The sequence below is a fragment of the Misgurnus anguillicaudatus genome, chromosome 24, assembly GCF_027580225.2.
Source record: "Misgurnus anguillicaudatus chromosome 24, ASM2758022v2, whole genome shotgun sequence".
Classification (NCBI taxonomy): Eukaryota; Metazoa; Chordata; class Actinopteri; order Cypriniformes; family Cobitidae; genus Misgurnus; species Misgurnus anguillicaudatus.
Window position 1 is genome coordinate 49,273,706 of NC_073360.2, and position 20,037 is coordinate 49,293,742.

The 20,037-nt window shown below is 43.7% G+C and overlaps 1 protein-coding gene and 1 long non-coding RNA gene across 2 annotated transcripts in view; both read left to right on the plus strand.

Annotated features, from left to right (window-relative positions):
• LOC129439028 (protein NLRC3) overlaps positions 1–17,855 on the plus strand; it is a 48,942-nt gene extending 31,087 nt beyond the window's left edge. The window contains exons 4-5 of the mRNA XM_073863045.1: positions 15,756–15,848; positions 16,040–17,855. Coding sequence (XP_073719146.1) covers positions 15,756–15,848; positions 16,040–17,855 — 1,909 coding nt within the window. The remainder of the gene's footprint in view (positions 1–15,755; positions 15,849–16,039) is intronic.
• LOC141361385 (uncharacterized) overlaps positions 1–20,037 on the plus strand; it is a 142,338-nt gene that overhangs the window by 97,901 nt on the left and 24,400 nt on the right. The gene's annotated exons all lie outside the window — the stretch shown is intronic.

Consider the following 20,037-nt stretch of genomic DNA (forward strand, 5'->3'; position numbering starts at 1 on the left):
CGCTTCGAAAGCCGGCAGTATCTGCTACTGAGAAGCTACTTTACTCTGTTGGGATCGATTGCGGAAGTTGGTTGGACTGGCAGTACAACAGCGGACGCTTCGCAGTATTCCACAGGCTCTACATCTTTTTTGTTTTGAGTTTAGTGTGTGCGTTGCCTTTCCCTGTGCGCATCATCAACTGAGCATCTGAGTGAATTTCCCTAAAAGAGTGATACGAGAGAGCTTTGTGCCTTGTTAAAGGCAGCCACTCTCTCGTATATCCGGAGATTAGCGTCCTTTTCAGGATGGCTTTTCGTCCGTGCGATCTTGGATGCGGGAAATATATGGGTCCGAAGGACGGTCACGAGCGTTGTCTTTCGTGCTTGGGCATCGAGCACGCAGAGGCAGCGTTTGCTGGGGGTAAGTGTTCTCACTGCGAGAACATGTCCCTTGTGGATTTGCGGAGACGGTTGTCTTTCCTCCGGGAAAAACGCAACCCACGTCCAGCGAGTTCTGAACGCCGCCACGGAGCGGCCGTGAAGCTCTCGAAGGACGATCTCCGCATCACTGTGCTGAGCCGGTCGGGGGATTCGTCCTCCGGCTCTCAGCCTCCTCATCCACAGCCGGTTGATGTGCCGATGGAAACTTCAGAGTCGTGTTCTACGATGTCTGTAGGATCTGTCGTGCCTCCCTCCGGGTCCACGGAGAACGCAGCATCCGAGGGTGGGCCCTCTCCCTCTGATGACCCTGACGTCCTCCCCCCTTCCGGACGGGTCGTGACGCCGGAGTTTGATCCAGAGATGGTGGCCGTGCTCTCTCGAGCGGCGGAGACCGTAGGGTTAGGGTGGGTTCACCCCCCTCAGCCTGAACCGTCCCGCCTGGATGATTGGTTCTTTGGAGCTGCCCGGGTTTCACAACCCTCTCCGCCGGTACCTTTCTTCCCCGAGGTGCACGAGGAGCTGACTAGAACCTGGAGGTCGCCGTTTTCTACCCGATTACGGCCGTTTCAGCCCTACCCCCTCACCTCCCTCACCGATGGAGCCGCTAAGGGTTATACGGGGATCCCCCCCGTGGAGCGTGCGGTCGTGATGCAGCTGTGTCCGGCCACCGCTCCCTCCTGGAAGGACCGCCCAACCCTCCCCTCCCGTGCTTGCAGACAGTCTTCCGGTTTAACGGGGGCTGCCTACCAGGCATGCGGAGAGGCGGCTTCAGCCCTGCACGCTATGACGTTGCTGCAGGTCCATCAGGCTAAGGCCTTGAGAGATCTGCACGAGGGAGGACACGACTCGCCTGTGCTTTCAGAGCTCCGGGCCACTACGGATCTGGCCCTCCACGCTACGAAGGTCACAGCGCAGGCGATTGGTCGTGCGATGTCCACGATGGTGGTCCAGGAACGCCATCTGTGGCTCTGTCTGACGGACATGTCGGATGCGGAGAAGAACAAGTTCTTGGACGCTCCCGTGTCCCAGGCGGGCCTTTTCGGTGAGTCGGTGGAGTCGTTTGCCCAGCAGTTCTCCGCCGCCCAGAAGCAGACGGAGGCGATCGCTCAGATCATGCCCCGGCGCAAGCGACCTGCATCTCGCCCTCCAGCGCCGGCGGCCCCGTCTGCTCCTCGCCGAGGGCGCCCTCCGGCGGCTTCCTCCGCCCCCCCCCCCCCCGCTAGAACGTCTTCTAGACCACGGAGGGGGAACAGTCGTCGGCAGCCCGCCCCGCCCGCCCCACCCGCTTCCCGTGGCAAACGGAAATCGAAGCGGCCCTGAGACGGGCGACCTGGAGTTGGATGGGATCACTCAGCGGGAGACGGTGATGGCACCACTCCTTCCACCGGTAGAGGGCCGGGTGGAAAATCTTTGGTTTCGTTTTGTTTCTGTTCCGCCGGCTTCCCAGCCGGCACCCACAAAACCACAAAAAGAGTGCATTCCTATTCCTCCTCCAGGTCTCCAGAGGATCGAGAGAGATGTGAGCGGGCAGTCAGATGCTCTTCCTCCCTCTCCTCTATCGCCAGCGGGTGTTCTGAGGAGTTCGAGTTCTCCGCTACGGAGACCGGACCACCAGCAACCCCTTCGGAGTCCGCGTCCTCCGCTGAGGAGGCCGGACGACCGTCTCCCTCAGCGGGCTTAGGTCAGTGTCACACACACACATACTGTAGATGCTTATGCTGTCACGGCAGACGCACCGGCAGTCCCACCTGTCTCGCTTCGCTGCCCCGCCGCGGGTACACCGGTTGTGCCGTTAATTCCTCTCGTACGGTCCCTGGGGGCTTGGCTTCAGCTTCCCAGTCCGTCTCGTTGGGTTTTACGCACGATCTGCCTCGGTTACGAAATTCAATTCAATCGGCACACTCCCAAATTCTCGGGCGTACGTTTCACCACGGTGAAAGCATCCAATGCACATGTACTGCGTGCAGAGGTCGAAGTCCTGCTGGCGAAGGACGCGATCGAGCCGATCCCTCTTACCGAGATGAGATCGGGTTTTTACAGCCCGTATTTCATAGTACCCAAGAAAGGCGGCAGGTTACGACCGATTTTGGATTTGCGTGTCCTGAACAAATCTCTTCAGAAGAGGTCTTTCAGGATGATTACACCGAAGCAAATTTTCAGTGCGATACGCCCCCGAGATTGGTTTGCAGCGATAGACCTGAAAGACGCGTATTTTCATGTGTCCATTCTCCCTCGTCACAGACCGTTTCTCCGGTTTGCGTTCGAGGGTCGGGCATATCAATACAAAGTTTTACCGTTCGGGCTGTCTCTCTCTCCCCGTGTGTTCACGAAAGTAGTGGAGGCGGCGTTAAAGCCCCTCAGAGAGAGCGGTGTTCGCATTTTGGCTTACCTCGACGATTGGCTTATAATAGCGCATTCTCGGCGGACGCTGTGCGAACACAGAGATCTAACACTTCAACATCTCGCCCGTTTGGGTCTTCGGGTCAACTGGGAAAAGAGCAAACTCTGCCCCACGCAGAGGATCTCTTTTCTCGGTATGGAACTGGACTCGATCGATTTATCGGCGCGTTTGACAGAAGAGCGCGTCCAATCAATTCTGACTTGCCTCGGTTCATTCCGAGGGAAGAATGTGGTCCCTCTGAAACAATTTCAGAGACTCCTGGGGCGTATGGCGGCAGCAGCGGCCGTGACACCGCTCGGACTGCTCCATATGAGACCGCTTCAGCGTTGGCTTCACGATCGAGTCCCGAGGAGAGCGTGGCGCACCGGCATCCATCGTGTAACCATTACACCTGCGTGTCGCCTAACATTCCCCCCGTGGTCAGACCATGAGACAGGTCTCCCGGCATGCTGTTGTCCACACAGATGCCTCCGACACGGGCTGGGGAGCCACGTACGACGAGCTCACGGCTTCGGGGGTGTGGACAGCACCCCAGTTGCATTGGCATATCAATTGCCGCGAGTTATGGGCAGTATATCTGGGACTCGTACGCTTCGCTACGGAGCTGCGAGGGAAGGATGTACTAGTGCGCTCAGACAACACTGCGACTGTAGCGTATATCAACCGTCAAGGCGGTTTGCGCTCTCGTCACCTGTCGCATCTCGCTCGTCATCTCCTCCTTTGGAGTCAGAAGCATCTGAGGTCCCTTCGTGCCATTTACATCCCGGGCTCGCTCAATACAGCGGCAGACGCGCTTTCCCGAGCGTCGCGCCCCGGCGAATGGCGACTCCACCCCCAGACGGTCCAGCTGATTTGGAGGAAGTTCGGTCGTGCGCAGATAGACCTATTTGCGTCACCGGACGATACCCATTGTCGCCTGTTTTATTCACTAACCGAGGGCAGCCTCGGCGTGGATGCGTTGGCACACAGCTGGCCGCGGGGCATGCGCAAATACGCATTCCCCCCAGTGAGTCTAATAGCACAGACTCTGTGCAAAGTCAGGCAGGACGAGGAGAGCCTTTTAATGATCGCCCCATATTGGACGACCAGGAATTGGTTTCCGGAACTAATGTTCCTCGCAACAGCCCCTCCCTGGCGGATTCCCCTGAGGAAGGACCTTCTTTCTCAAGGAGGGGGCACATTATGGCACCCGCGCCCCGACCTGTGGAATCTCCACGTTTGGTCGTTGAGCGCGCGCAAGGTTTAAGTGATTTACCCCAGGCGGTATCTAACACAATCGACGCGGCACGAGCTCCGTCTACGAGACGGGCTTACGCGTTTAAATGGAACCTTTTCGTCACTTGGTGCTCTTCGCAACGCGAGGACCCCAGAGAATGCCCTATTAACATCGTGCTTTCATATCTTCAACATAGGTTAGATGTTAGGCTGTCACCCTCCACTATTAAAGTTGATATCGCCGCTATATCTGCGCATCACTCACTTATTAACGGCAGATCAGTGGGCCAGCATGATTTGGTTATTAGATTTTTAAGAGGCGCTCGCAGGCTAAACCCCTCGTGCCCCCCTTCTATTCCTCCCTGGGACTTGTCCATGGTGCTGAAAGCGCTTCAAAGTCCTCCTTTCGAGCCTTTGCAGTCTGTGAGTCTGAAGCTTTTATCAATGAAAGCTCTGACCCTACTAGCATTGGCCTCAGTGAAAAGAATAGGAGATTTACATGCATTCTCTGTTGACGATTCGTGCCTTCAGTTTGGTCCTGCTGTCTCGAGCATGACTTTGAGACCCAGACCAGGTTACGTGCCCAAAGTTCCCACCACTCCCTTCAGAGATCAGGTGGTGAGCTTGCAAGCATTGCCTTTGGAGCAGGCAAACCCAACCGAGGCTTTGTTGTGCCCCGTACGCGCACTGTGATTCTACGTGGACCGCCTGCAAAGCTTCAGGACCTCGGACCAGCTCTTTGTTTGTTATGGTGGTCAGCAGAAAGGGAAAGCTGTCACTAAGCAGAGGATGTCTCATTGGATAGTTGATACTATCGCCCTGGCTTATAATTTGCAGGGCATTCCTTGCCCCTTTAATTTGAGAGCGCACTTCACTCGGAGTGTTGCCTCATCTTGGGCTTTAGCTCGTGGTTCCTCGCTAACAGACATCTGCAGAGCTGCTGGTTGGGCGACACCTAATACGTTCATTAGATTTTACAATGTTCGTATCGAGCCTGTATCCTCTCGTGTTCTTTCCTCTCCAGGGAGGGCACGGAGAGCAGACTCACAAGTCGGCTTGCAGCCTCCAACTGAGGCTCCAAATTGAGTTTCAGTATGGAAGGCTAACAGAGCAAAAATGCGTAATGGTTTGATTTGCTCTCTCCACTGCCTTGACAGCCTTTGTTGCGGAGCATTGGCTGTCAGCCTTTCACTAGTTGTATTCTTACGAACCTACGTGTTTGGCCAGGGCCCCACATTGTGTCCCAATGGGTTCCTTTGTGAGTATTATTCCGTGGGGTTAATCCTACCAGCCCACGTTTCCCTTAGCAGAGCACTGCTTTGCTTACACAGCCACGGCTGTCATTTTTACCTCAACTACGGTTGACTTTCGCCCACCATTAGCCCTTAACGGGGCGGTGGCTTCCGCAGCGTCCCTATACCGCTCAGATAGGGCGCTTTCCAGTCGCTAGCACTACTGTGGGGTTAAAGGAACATCTAGTGCCTGGCCTTCTGCCTTATCTTTCTCCATTTCCCGAGGGAACTTGGAGGGTTTTTGCAGACACTGGAAGAGGTCAGCCCCTAGTGGCATTTTGGTAGGGATTCCCAATTCGTCGGTCACGACGTGACGTCGTAGTGACCGACTGAAAGGGAACGTCTCGGTTACGGATGTAACCCTCGTTCCCTGAAGGAGGGAACGGAGACGTCACGTCCCGTCGCCACAGGTGCTGCCACCTGCTGTTTAGGCCGGTCACCTTCCGGCTTTCTCAGCGAACAGAAGCTGATTTCCCTATTTGCACGTGCTCCTTATATACGCACCTGGCGGGGCGGCGCCAGCATTATGCAAATATCTCAATGCCAAGTTCATTGGCGTTTTAGTAGTATTCGAAGCAGATTGGTCTCTCTAAGCGAGTTCCCAATTCGTCGGTCACGACGTGACATCTCCGTTCCCTCCTTCAGGGAACGAGGGTTACATCCGTAACCGAGACGTTTCACGCTGTTTCAAGATTTGCTTTGTGCCTCTGATTATAAAGCAGCAGCAAAACACCCATTCACGTGTGCCCAAAAAGCGTATTTTACATCACGCGTGCTGCAGGGACCGTTCGCGAGAGCGAGTCCAAACACACGCGTTTGTGGATCAGATAATTAATCATGGACTGACCGGACAACGCTGTCTTGTATCACTTTATGGGGAATTGGACGGACAATAGGAACAAAATTAACAAGGAAATCACTTCTTGTGACTTCCTTCAGCAAAACAAACTCGAGTTATTTGCGTCACATGTCATTACGGCAATTCTACGTCATTGCACGTGTGAATATGCTCAACACTCCCGTCCTGTAGGTGGCGGAAATGCACCTTTCAGTGCGTTTGCCAACCGCCATTAAAAAAAGAAAAGATGGCACATGCGCAGAGCCTCCCAGTTTCAGTTATCCATCCGATCAAGTGTATACATGTCATTTTGAGCGGATTACAAACAGTATAAACCACCCCTAACAAGCGGATTAGATTTTTAATCAGATTGGCACTTTTTAGTCCGATTGAGGTGTTTACATGGAGCATTTTTATTCAGATTGATCATTTAAACGGATTACAAATGTCCATGTAAACGCAGCTACTGTGAAACATGATTATAGCTTTTATATGATGATGTGTTTTGTTAAAGAGATGATAAATAATTCTTGTGATTGTAGTAAATGTTATCTTCATTATTATACATAGAGAGACACATCTGTACAAACACTCAGTTACAGTCTTTATATTAAAATAGTGTAAATGAAAAAGTCATACGAAAGTTTTTATTAGCAGGTTACATGCAAAGTAAGGATGGGCATTTTACAGTAATATAATAATCGAATATTTTTAATATTTAAATTACGTTTTTATGTATTTTTAATAGGTGTGTCAGGATTCTCCAAATTAGGGATGGGCACCGGACTCTGTACTTTTATAGGCACCGACCGAATTGCGTCGGTACTACCGAGTATCGATTCACATAAAATCAATCGGTGCTCAATTTCGGTACCTGAGAGAACACGTCAGAGTGCCGCATGAGTCTGGTACATAGCGATAGTGTGTGTGTGTGTGTGTGCGCGCGCGCGCGAGAGAGAGAGATCATGTGGGAAGTGAGTCCCCTTTGCAACTTGCTCAATGGCGAACAGAAAGCGCTCTAACCTGTGGTTACATTTCACAAAGGATGATGCAGACAATGCTACCTGCAATATTTGTAACAGTAAGGCAGGCAGTGGTAATACATTTAACCTGAGGAAGCACTTATTTAAACACAATGTGCACGCTTCTTGTGCTGTAAGTAAACATACTGCACATTGTTTTGTACATGAATATGTTGGAGCTTTCTGATTTTTCAGCGTAATTAATGAAATAAGATCGCGCAACTTTCACGCGCTCGCAAAATGAAACTACGCGGAGGTCGGCCGCTTTAGTTTTATCAATGAAAGGCTAAAGATAGCGCTGTAAACTGTGTTCACGGTAAAAGTCAGAAACGACGTAAAACTTTGTGCTCAGAACCACAGCTTACATAAATAGGCGAAGAGAAGGCGGTCTGTGTGGCTGTTCGGACACATTCAATCAACCACATACGGACCAAATGCCAATGCTGGCCAGCTTGGCAAAAAGTATCTCTGTGTCCTCTTCTACATCCTCGGAGCGAGTGTTCTCTACAGCAGGGGCACAGTGAGCGTGGGGCGGGCACGGCTTTTACCTGAGAAAGTTGACATGCTGATTTTTCTAAAAAAACAACTGCTAGTTTTGTTTTCTACATAAAAGTATACTTACAGTATATGTTGCTTTTATGACGTTTATGTTCTTTGATCATTTGTCTTACTTATATATTTTATTTATATGTAAGATATATGCCCTGGATGTTGTAGGGATTTTTTTTTTAAAGATTGTGTGTATTATTGAACATTTCAAAATAAATAACAAAATGTTAAAAATGAGAGGTTTGGGCTTATTATGGCCACACAGTAAAATCATCAGTGTTAAATCAACACTGCTGGTGTATGTATGGGGACCACCAGGTCTGGTGTTACTCATATAAACACCAGCAGTGTTGATTTAACACTACTGATTTTGCTGTGCACTGAAATTCACTTAAGTCAGAGTAAAGTACCGAAAAAGGTACAGATGGGTACCGGTATCGAATTCCAGGTACCGGTATCGGAACCGGTAAAAATGTGAACGGTACCCAACCCTACTCCAAATCCTCAATTCAATTACATTTTTGATTCTAAGGTCACAGTTCAATTCAACCGGTTGCTATGCCATTTTTAGACTATACTTTTATGAAATATAATATCTGACCTTGAACCCATTTAGTCGTGCTGCCAGTGTAAACATACGGTACACACACAAACCTAATAAAATAAAACTTCCTGTCAGTACTTTGCACCTTAAAAACGTGCTTTTATTACCGTGAGACTTTACCCCAATAAGTCGTGTTTAAATGCTGTTTTCATAACTCTTAAAGCAACACCAAAGAGTTTTTTTTTTACCTTAAAATAACGTTTCCAAAGAAGTTTCAGTGGTTCATCCACTCAAAACAGGGTGAATGGCACTTTCACATTCGCTTTGCAGCCCTCTATTGGCTAAACTGCACTAAAGAAGTCTCCAACCGTCGGTTAGTGGTCCTGTAGTTTGAGTGAAAACTACAAAAACTTGCTTTACGGCAGACCTACAATCCAATCAGAGCCAGCTATGCTGCAGTATTTACGACAGTGGTAATGAACAGTTACGCTTCTAACCTGTAGGGGGAGCAAAGAGCAAATAGTCTTTAGTGTTGCTTTAAGCAACTGAAATAAGTTGTTGTGAAACTTAAACTTAAACAGATCTCAGTTCAGAGAAACGACCGGTCCTGTCACAGACGCTGTTCTGCTGTGCACGCGTGCCATGTTCTGATAGAGTTCAGCTGAAGGTGGGAGGCGTTTGGTGTTTTTTGTTTCTGATGTAAAGAGCAGCTTGTGTGGTGTCTCCTGCATCTGCCATGCCATCCTTTAACTGGCTGTAGCTAATGAAGTTAGAGGAGGTTGACTCGCAGTACTCAACACGTGTGTTTTTTTCAGCTTGGCAAGCCAACCGGACGTGACATGTGGGCGTGCAATATCGATGATTCCATTTTTTTTAAATTTGAATTTCGAGGTTATGACTTAATTTCGATCAATTTCGAAAACCGTGACACATTTCACCGGTAGATACATTATTCTTCATTGAAAGTGGGTCATATTTGTAGTTGAAATGCAACAAAAATTTTGGTACCTATTTGAGCGAGAAAAGACAGAATGTGATTTTAGGGCGCATTTGTATGAAAAACTACAACTCCCACAATGCACAGCTCTGCAAGCTACTCCCACTCATCCAGAACAGTGCTCAACTGTGTGCTATTGTGTACATACATGCCACTATGTTAGTATAAGAAAGACAATAGAAACACTCACTTTAGAGTCAGACGTTCGTTTATCCCTGCAGGCTTTGGCTGTCGCTTCCAGTTTAGGATTCTGAAATATGTATCCAGGACACAGCTGTCCATATATGGTACAAAGCTTGGGTGGTTGGTTTACCACATAAAATAATTGTGTCATAGGAGCAGGCTTCACTCAGTTTCTTATTTATTTTTGAGAGTGCTTGGCCAAACCTGTAATAATCCCAAAGAAGACAATCCCGCAAAATACTTTTAGTCAGGGGTGCCACAAACGTGTCCACCGCACAATTTTACTCCACAGACGCACTGGCTCGTGAGCTGAAAACGCGTTTGTGAAACAAACAAAACACGTACCTCTCTTCCCCAGGACCATTCACCACACAAACGTTCATATCCTGATCTAATGCAGATATTTCACACAGAAGGCACACAGCGAGACTACTGGCCCTACTAGTCCGTCCAAGTTCGCCCCAGTCCAGGCTCCTCTACGCAGCAGAGGCCGAGGCTGCGCCCCCCTCCCGGGCTTTTGGCCGCAACTCTTCGCTGTATTGTATTGTATTGAAGTCTGGCTCGCTTCTTTTATTATTCCCATCTTTTTTTCTCATCGTTTTTTTTTCACAATACATTTTACAGTGTGTTCTACCAAGTTGAGGAGTGAAGCAGAGCATCATTAGACCCAAACGCAGGTCGTTTGTGAGGCGTCTGGTTCTGACGTTCATGTCAATAAGTGTAACGAAAGCTACTTATTTTAAAGTCAAAATATTTAAAGTGTATAGTATAACTATTGTTTAACATATTTTATACTTACTTTTATACTTATGTATATAACTCAAAAATACCCAGATAAAAATGAACCATGCTTTTACTATAGTAAAAATGTAGTAACCATGTTTCTTTCGTTGGACTAATAAAGTTAACATTTATACAGCCACAGTATTACTGCAAATACGCAAGAGGGTCAGTGTGGTTAAGCTCCTCCCTCCCGCACCCAATGGGTTGTGGGCAATATTAGCCGTTAGAGTGTGCATTGATCTGCACTTCGAATTCTAACCGGAAATAGACCATCCGGGTATCTTTGGGATACTCATTTCAACATACTACGATTTGGGATGTACTAATTATAGTTTCGAATACTATTTAGGACGGATAGTATGCAAATTAGGACTCAGCACCTGTATTTTCGTAAGTCCCACCCACTGATCTGTAATAGGTCTGTAGCGAAAATGACGATTTTTACAACATTGAAAGAAGGAAGTGCAACATTGAAATCTATATTTCTCCCGTCTCAGGGGAAACTGAGGGAATGATGCACTGAATATTCTGAATATATGTGTTTTTAAGTTGAAACATTGTTTTCATTCTTTAAAAAATGGCCTGCATAAAAATAACATTAAAACCTCACACAAAGCAAATGCTGATTCAAATCCTTGGTGTTTCAAGTCGGTCGTTAGTACGAATTCAGTTCTGTTTGATCTTACAGAAACTCCAAGCGAAGTTCAAAGTTTAAGGACTTGACATAAAGTACACTATCATCATTTAAACAGACTCCAAACACAAAATAAGAGCCTGGGGTGAATGAGAAAAACATAACAGACTGCACAGTCAGCATATGAATATCTTCTTTATTTATTTTGACATGTTTTTGTGAAGAAAGACAGCCATATTTAAAGAGTAACTAAACCCCAAACCAACTTTTTTTAGTTAATGATCTGTAAGAATGATGCTTTATTAGTGCTGTTCATTGATTTTAGTAACTCTTTTGACATTTGGATATAAAGTGTTTCAATACTACAATATATGGGGTAAAAACGTCTGAGTGCTGCCCTCTTCAGGTTGAACGGTGGCTACTGCAGTTGAATTTTCCTATTGGATGTTGGGTCCAAAAAATGACTCGTGACATAAGCAGGTTTAAGCTCACCACGCCCTTGTTACGATCTTACCACACACTTGGTACGAGCTTAGTTCGTCCCCTCTATCTCTGTTGGGATCTGCCCACTTTTCTTGCATTTTTCAAATATTGCCAGTGGGTGGAGTCAGACTCTGACCAGGGGTTTAGTTACGCTTTAATCTACCTGCTCCGGTTGAAAGTTCTTCATTGTACAATAATGTCAGCTGCAGGGAAAACTCTGCTTTGTGCTTATTCAGCAAGAACTAAGAACAGACATTTCTAACATAATAAATTAATTTCACATTATTTTACAAATAACCAGGGCTGCGTTCCCCGAAACCTTCTTAGCTCTTTGTCGTTCTTAAGTTGTACCTTAAGCTGTACCTTATCGTTAATACGTGTTTCCCGAACCGTTCTTAGTTATGTATGTAAGGACCCACCCACTGGCCCAATGACGGAATCCAATGGTGTGGTGAAGGGATCACGTGTTATTTCCGTCTGAAGCGCTTCTAGAAGAATAATTCCAAATCAGGGTTAAATTAATTTTTTTGACCTCTGTGTTTAAATTATAATCTGACTCCAATTTAATATAGTAAGAATTTAGTACATTATTCCAATTATCTGTTGATCATAATTTAGATATCTGATTATTTATAAATTCCTGTAGTCTTAGTTATTCGTTCATTAGGGACCCGATATCGCACAGTATATATGTTGGCCGTTGCGTATATCTCACGGACACAAAATTGCCAGTTCTGATCCTAGTCAGAGGTTGCCGGGTAAACTAATATTTTTATGTCTGGCCACCCCATACTTGCTCCGATCATAAAAATAGTTACTTTAGTCACGATCATGCAACTTGATAAGTCAGGTGATGTGCTCCATGCTCCATTCAACATCAAAACACCAGTGTGATCATATCCTGACATACTTATTTTGCGGTAATACCAGACTCCTAATCTATTGGAAATAATCATTTCTGAAAGAATTAAAATAAATCAATACAATTTCTGAATAATTTAGATGAAACAAATGTAACAATTTATTATACCAGGCAGGTTCCAGCTTAAAGAACATCAATTAAAGAATATCATACAGAATATGATTCAATTCCAATTAATTAAAATGATCAACAGTTGCAAAAGTTACAAAGTCATGCCTGGCAATAGACACTCGGACTACAAAGTACTTCCATCGTGGATATAATACACCCAAAATGGTGTAGGAAGATTCTTGTTAAAGATTTCTTCCATGATGTCTCAATACACACATAGTGTGGGAGCTTCTGGGTACAGAATGCCTCCCAGAACATTTAGTCAGGCCACCTTTTATATACAGCTTGAGACAAAGACATTGTAAAACTACAAAATCCAGTTTGACCCGTGGCAAGTGATACTTCAGAGCACCTGATCAAACTAGACAGAAGTATCTTTGCAAAACGCCACCTCCACAAGAAATTCATTTTCTATACTAAGTTCTAAAACCTTGATCCATCTTATCTTATACTTAGATAAGAAATGAGACCTTTTTACTCATCGCACCATGACCTTTAAAATAATACTAAACATGAATATAAAATTACAATCTTAGAATCACATAATATTACGGTTAACAACACCACCTGAGGTTTAATTTTTTTACAGTGTCTCTTCATAAATAAACTTAAAGTTTATTATATACCTGCTGTACTACAAGTATCCCTTCTGTAAGTCATACGTTTGGAAGGTTGGTCTGGAGCACTCTTATGCTGCGTTTACACCAACCGCGTTTCAGGCATCAAAATTGCGTCTACCGTGCCTAGTTTGCCGCTTGAACAGTTTGAATGCATTTGCGCGTGTAGATGCGCAGAAAAAGCAAGCATTTGACGCCCGTCAGAGGCAAGATCCGCTTCTTGTGGGAGGGACAAGTGCTATGCGGTTGTCTGTTTGCAAGATGACTGATGTTGATTGTGCATTTATCGAGAGAATTACCAGTTTGTATTTGGTCACCTTACTATAGGGGGAAAATAAACGGCATAGGTCGATAAACGTCACGTGACTCAAAAGTGAAATGTATATTACAACTTACCAGGTTGCCCAAAGTCCTCACTGACACTCTTCCAAGCGAGGTCTTTTTTATTCCTGTCTCCTCTATAGAAATAAGAACTTGTGTCATATAACTCCGGGTGACTGCTTACGGACAATATCAAGTAGGGATGCACCGAATATTCGGCCACCGAAAATATTCGGTCGAAAATGGCCCAAAAGAGCATTTTCGGGTTTCGGACGAAAGACTTTTATCAGCGAAACAATACGGCCGAAACATTGTGATGAGGCAAACAGAAACCGCGACCACCTGCTTGTCTGAAGCAACATGTAAGCGGTGTGGATGAATTTAACCGCAAAAAGGCGCTCAAGTGAGCAGTTGTCTGTACGCACAGAGGCACATGCGGTTGGGTGTGTCCGGTCCAGATGTGATCATCACACAGTATGCCCTTCAAAGATCAGAACTCTTCATGTGTGAACTTAAGAGAGAGTCGCGCAAATGTGTCTCATACTCTAGTCCATTAACATACATTTGCCGAATAAAGCAATGAAAAACAACGTAATGTTTATATGCTGCGCTGTTTGGGATTCGCCCTCTCTCTCTGTGTTCGTGCGCGTTTAAGTGCCACAGCAGCAAGCAGCCTCCTTTGCGAAATTGTGGTTTAAAAGTGAATATTTTTTATTTTTCTTGCCAAAAATGACAATCGCTTCGCTAGATGAGACCCTTATGCCTCGTTTGAGATTGTTTAAAGTCCTTTGAAACTGCAATTTTAAACTGCATTAAAGGGATGGTTAATATCCAAAAATGAAAATTATTTCATTTACGCACTCTCATGTTGTTACAAACCTGTATTTATTTCTTTGTTCTGATAAACACAAAGGAAGATATTTTGAGAAATGTTTGTAACCAATTGTATTCTTTTTTCCTACTATGGAAGTGAATGGGGTTCATGATCAGTTATGCGGGTTTGTAACAACATGAGAGTGAGTAAATGATGACAGAGTTTTCATTTTTTTGGGTGAACTATCCCTTTAAAACTGTAAAGTGTTGGTGTCCATTGAAGTCCATTAAAATGAGAAAAATCCTGGAACGTTTTCCTAAAAAAACAAAAACAAAGACTGAACAAAGAAAGACATCAACATTTTGGATGACATGGGGGTGAGTAAATTATCTGGATTTTAAGAAAATGGACTAATCCTTTAATAAATAAATTACTCAGTAAGAGGTTTGTTTCGCTTTCTTAAAGTTAAATATATATTATTGGAACAAAAAAGAAAGAACAGAAAGATTTATTGAATGAGGCCGGTAATAAAAAACAGCAATATACCGGTCGACCACTAGATTTGATACCTTATTGCTGACTGTGCAAAGTTGTAAGCTTAATTTAACAACACTTCACAAAGACGGATCTATTATATAATAAATATTCTCTGATTCGTTTTGTTCTTCGTGTCTGTATTGGTTAGCTTTGCATTAACAAAATAAATTAGGCTATATAACAGGAAGCTAACAAATCTCTCATGATGTGGTGATGTGGTGGAGCAGCAAATCTAAATAACACGCAAGCCGGTTGACAAAAACAACCGGGTGTAAAACTCTAAATACTTCAATTAGTCTGCGATCTTTATTGCCAAAACAATCAGAAATACATACAAATTAATTTTCATGTATAATTTACATAAAATTCTGTAAAAGACAGTACAGGTGAAGTGAAAAAGCCCTGTGGTGCCACATTAACTCTCTCCCCGCCAGTGGTTTTTTAAAAGTTGCCAGACAGCACCAGCATTTTTAATGATTTTCACAAAAGTTTAATGCCTTCCAGAAAATGTTCTTCTTTAAACATATAAACATACAATATATCAAATGAAAGAACAGACCCTCTGCTTTAAAAACAAAATGTTGAATCCTACCTCCATTACTTCTCTTTATATCACCTCTCAAATATGTGTGTGTGGGTTTCATCAAAAATAAAAAATTGAGCAAAAAGTTGAGATAATGGCATTTTCTGAAAGGTCAGATTCAGAGCGATCATCAAAAAGTGCTGCGTCTGAACTGTTTGGGAGGAGGGGTTCTTTCTGGTTGCACAAGTTGGGTAGGAGAGATATGGTGGATAATAGTGGTATTGTGGACTGCCGGAAAAACTCGTCATTGGCAGGGACGCGATTTCTCTTTATTGACGAGTTAACTTGCCAATGGTGGCGAAAGAGTTAAAAACAAATATCCAAGTCACATTTTTTCCATTCAAATTATAATTGCAGATTGAATATTTAACCATTTGTGAACATCCCTAATACACAGCAGTGTAAAAACTGTAAAGGTAATAATGTTACATAAAAATTCCACTAATAATAAAGTGTAAAGAAATTCTTGATTCTCATTCTTGCCATCCAGACGAATAACAGAACCTGACTGTAAGAGGAGGAAGATTGAACAATCTGATAATCAACTACAAGACTTCAATGAAAACATGAGTCCTCATTTCAGGTGAATTATAGGATTTTACTTTATTTAGTAGTAAATGTTAGTAAATGTTGACCTTTTCTATTCTGCCTGAATGTAACATTTTACAAACCATTAAAGGTCCTGTGTCTTATGATACAAACATTTTGTTCTGTACATTTTTACTCTTACAGGTATTTGTGTAATAATCTGATATATTAATTATTATTTTACAGTCATGACTCTGATCTTACTGAAGTCCTGAACACATTCAGATCAAATCTGAGGAAGAAGTTTGAGTGTTTGTATGAGGTAACATCAAATAAGAGAAACCCAACACTACTGAATGAGATCTACACAGAGCTCTACATCACAGAGAGTGAAAGTGGAGAGATCAGTAATGAACATGAGGTGAGACAGATTGAGACACAATCCAGAAGAACAACAACAGAGGAGACACCAATCAAATGTAATGACATCTTTAAACCTTTACCTGAACAAGACAAACACATCAGAAGTGTGCTGACAAAGGGAGTCGCTGGCATTGGAAAAACAGTCTCTGTACAGAAGTTCATTCTGGACTGGGCTGAAGAGAAAGAGAATCAGGACGTCCACCTCATATTTCCACTTCCTTTCAGAGAGATCAATTTGATGAAGAACAAAACACTCAGTCTTTTAGATCTTCTTCATCTTTTCTTCCCACAAACAAAAGAAATGGAAATCTTCAGTGATGAATATAAAGTGTTGTTCATCTTTGATGGTTTGGATGAGTGTCGTCTGTCTCTGGATTTTCACAGCAGTGTGAGGTTGTGTGATGTAAGTGAATCAACCTCAGTGGACGTGATGCTGACAAACCTCATCAAGGGGAATCTGTTTCCCTCTGCTCTCATCTGGATCACCTCCAGACCAGCAGCAGCTGATCTCATCCCCTCTGAGTGTGTTGATCGAGTCACAGAGGTACGAGGCTTCACTGATCCACAGAAGGAGGAATACTTCAGGAAGAGAATCAGTGATGAGAGTCTGTCTGATCAAATCATCTCACACCTGAAGTCATCCAGGAGTCTCTACATCATGTGTCACATCCCAGTCTTCTGCTGGATTTCAGTCACTGTTCTAGAGAGAATATTCAGTGAAGCAGAGAGAAGAGAGATCCCCAAGACTCTCACTCAAATGTACACACACTTCCTGATCATTCAGACAAACATCAAACATCAGAAGGACTATGAGAAGAAAGATGAAGACATGATCTTCAAACTGGGGAAACTGGCTTTTGAGCAGCTTGTGAAAGGCAATCTGATCTTCTATGATGAAGACCTGAGAGAGTGTGGCATTGATGTAGCAGAAGCATCAGTGTACTCAGGATTGTGTACTCAGATCTTCAGAGAGGAGTTTGGTTTGTATCAGGGGAAAGTTTACTGCTTTGTTCATCTCAGCATCCAGGAACATCTAGCAGCTCTTTATGCTCACATCTCCTTCACAAACAACAACAGATATGTGTTTGATCAAATTACTGAACTAGATCAGTTTTCAGAATGTCCGGACATATTGAAATGTATATCATCAGAACAGGATTCATTATCTGAGTTACATCAGCGAGCTGTAGATGAATCTTTACAGAGTAAGAATGGACATCTGGATCTTTTCCTGCGTTTTCTTCTGGGTCTTTCACTGGAGTCCAATCAGATTCTCTTACAGGATCTACTGACACAGATGAGAAGATGCTCCTACAAGAAAGAGAAAACTGTTGAGTACATTAAACAGAAGATGAATGAGAATCTGTCTCCAGAGAAATCCATCAATCTGATTCACTGTCTGAATGAACTGGGTGATGATTCACTGCTGCAGGAGATTCAACATTATGTGAGATCTTCATCAGTAGGAAAGACCAAACTCTCCTCTTCACAGTGGGCAGCTTTAGTTTTTGTGTTGTTGATGTCTGAGCAGCATTTGGATAAACTTAATATATATGAATTTATTGGAGATAAAAATACAGCAGATGAAGTTCTTGTGAGACTGCAGCTTGTGATTAAAGAAACCAAAAAACTTCAGTAAGTAAAACTAACAACAATCACATGACTGTTTACATATTAAAGCAACACTATGTAGTTTTCCATGTAAGATTGGCTTACGGCTCCCACAGGAGTCTAAAAAACGCAACAGTACAATTGTGTTGCTATAATACAATTAAATTAATTATTTTATGATTTTATTTTGAACTCTTACTTTGGAAGAATCTTTTCTAACAAAAGTCATTTTCTTAATGTTGTACATAAATCAGCAGTCAATCTCAAAAAAGTTCCCATCATTCTGCCAATATAAAAAGTGTCCAGTTTTCTTGACCTTCTAAGAACGTTTCTGTTTTGTCTGAACGTTAGATGAATGTTAGATTCTACCATTTTCAAACATTATGACGATGTCATGTTTTAATTTTCACACAATGTTTAAAACAACAACTTATCTACCAACTGCTACAGAATAGGGATCGACCAATATGGATTTTTTTTGTGCCGATGCCGATACCCATTTTTTTCCATCAGCCTTAGCCGATGACCAATACAGGCTGCCGATTTTCTTTAGCAGATATTTGGAGCCGATACTGCTTTTTCTCATTCAGTTTACATCATAAAAATGACACAATGATAAAACCAAATGTTACAACTCTTAATTTAAAAAAAGGAACATTTATTTATGAACTATATTTAACAAATAGTAAAAACAGGTGAGGTCGAACAAGTAAGAAAATTCAGTGCTGCTTAAAATACATAAATAAAATAATAATTACACTATTGCACACAGTAGCAGCAACCAAGCAGCATAACAAGGTGAACACTGTACTTTATCCATGAAAGTAACCAACTATTTACAACCTATTTAATGCTTAGGTCTAAATTTTAGTGCACTTAACTTAAAGGGCCATTTCACCGATAGGAACATTAATCTTTATGGAAAGTGAGTCATATTTGTAGTCAAAATGTAACATAAATGTAGAATTTTGTGCCTATTTGACAGAGAAAAGACAAAATGTGACTTTAGAGCACATTTGTATGAAAAACTACAACTGCCACTATGCACCACAATGCACAGCACTGCAAGCCACTCCCATTAATCGGAACACGGCTCAGACATGCTATTATGTACATAAATGCCACGTTAGTAAAACAAAGAAAATAGCCATCACCACTGTGTCTGACTGACACCAATCATGATTTACTTTTAAACGTGATGTTACATTGTGGTACACACAATAAAACTCTGGTCTGGTGTGTAGCAAAGTCTTATTCAAACAGTAACGTGCAGTTTCAGATCCGCAGTACAAATGTCTTTTCAAGTAGTAAAAAAAGGGTATGCATTTTAAATGTTTATTTAGTTTTACCAATTTTTTTTTGTCTCTTGTTTACTGTAATTACATTTGTGTTATTATTGGCCTCACTGCTCTCACAATATAGACATATAAAACACCGCTCAGATATGCTATTGTGTATATAAATGCCACCTTAGAATAACAAAGAAAATAGAAACACTTACTTTAGTTAGACGTCCATTTATCACTGCATCCTCCACACAAACGCGTCCCCTGCACAATATCTCCACAGACTTGGAGCTTGTGCTCATAAACCGAAACACGTCTTTGAAATAAGCACGCGACCAGAAACAATCACGAACAAACGTTCATATCCTTATCTGATCCAGAAATGTTAAACCGAAAGCAAACGGCGGGAGTCCGTCCAAGCTTATATTCTCCGCAGCGTGTCTGCTCGTAAACCGAAACATGTCCGTGAAATAAACATTCCAAACGCGCGCAAAGTTCCTCTCTTGCCTAGAAACCTTCACCAAACAAACGTCCATATCCTTATCTGATGCAGAAATGTAATAAAGCAGGCACACAGCGAGAATACAGGCAGCAGTCTGTCCAAGCTTCTCTACGCAGCAGAGGCCGATGGTTGCTGCGTCTTCACCGGGCTCCTCTACCCAGCCGACGCCCAGGCTCCGGCTTCTCCTCGGGCTTCTGATCTGCCTCAGCTCTTTGCAGTATTGTGGCTCATAAAGGGGCAATGAACAGCGGATTAGAGCATCACGCTTGTAAAATCACCCTCTTCCATGTAATATTGATTACCTTCCACTGTTATTGTAACATGAATTCTGGCTCGCTCCACAACTTCTGTTTAGCTTAGCTTAGCATAAAGATGGCGGCTGATCGTTTTTTTCCCGTCTGTGTTCGTATATTTTCGTAAGT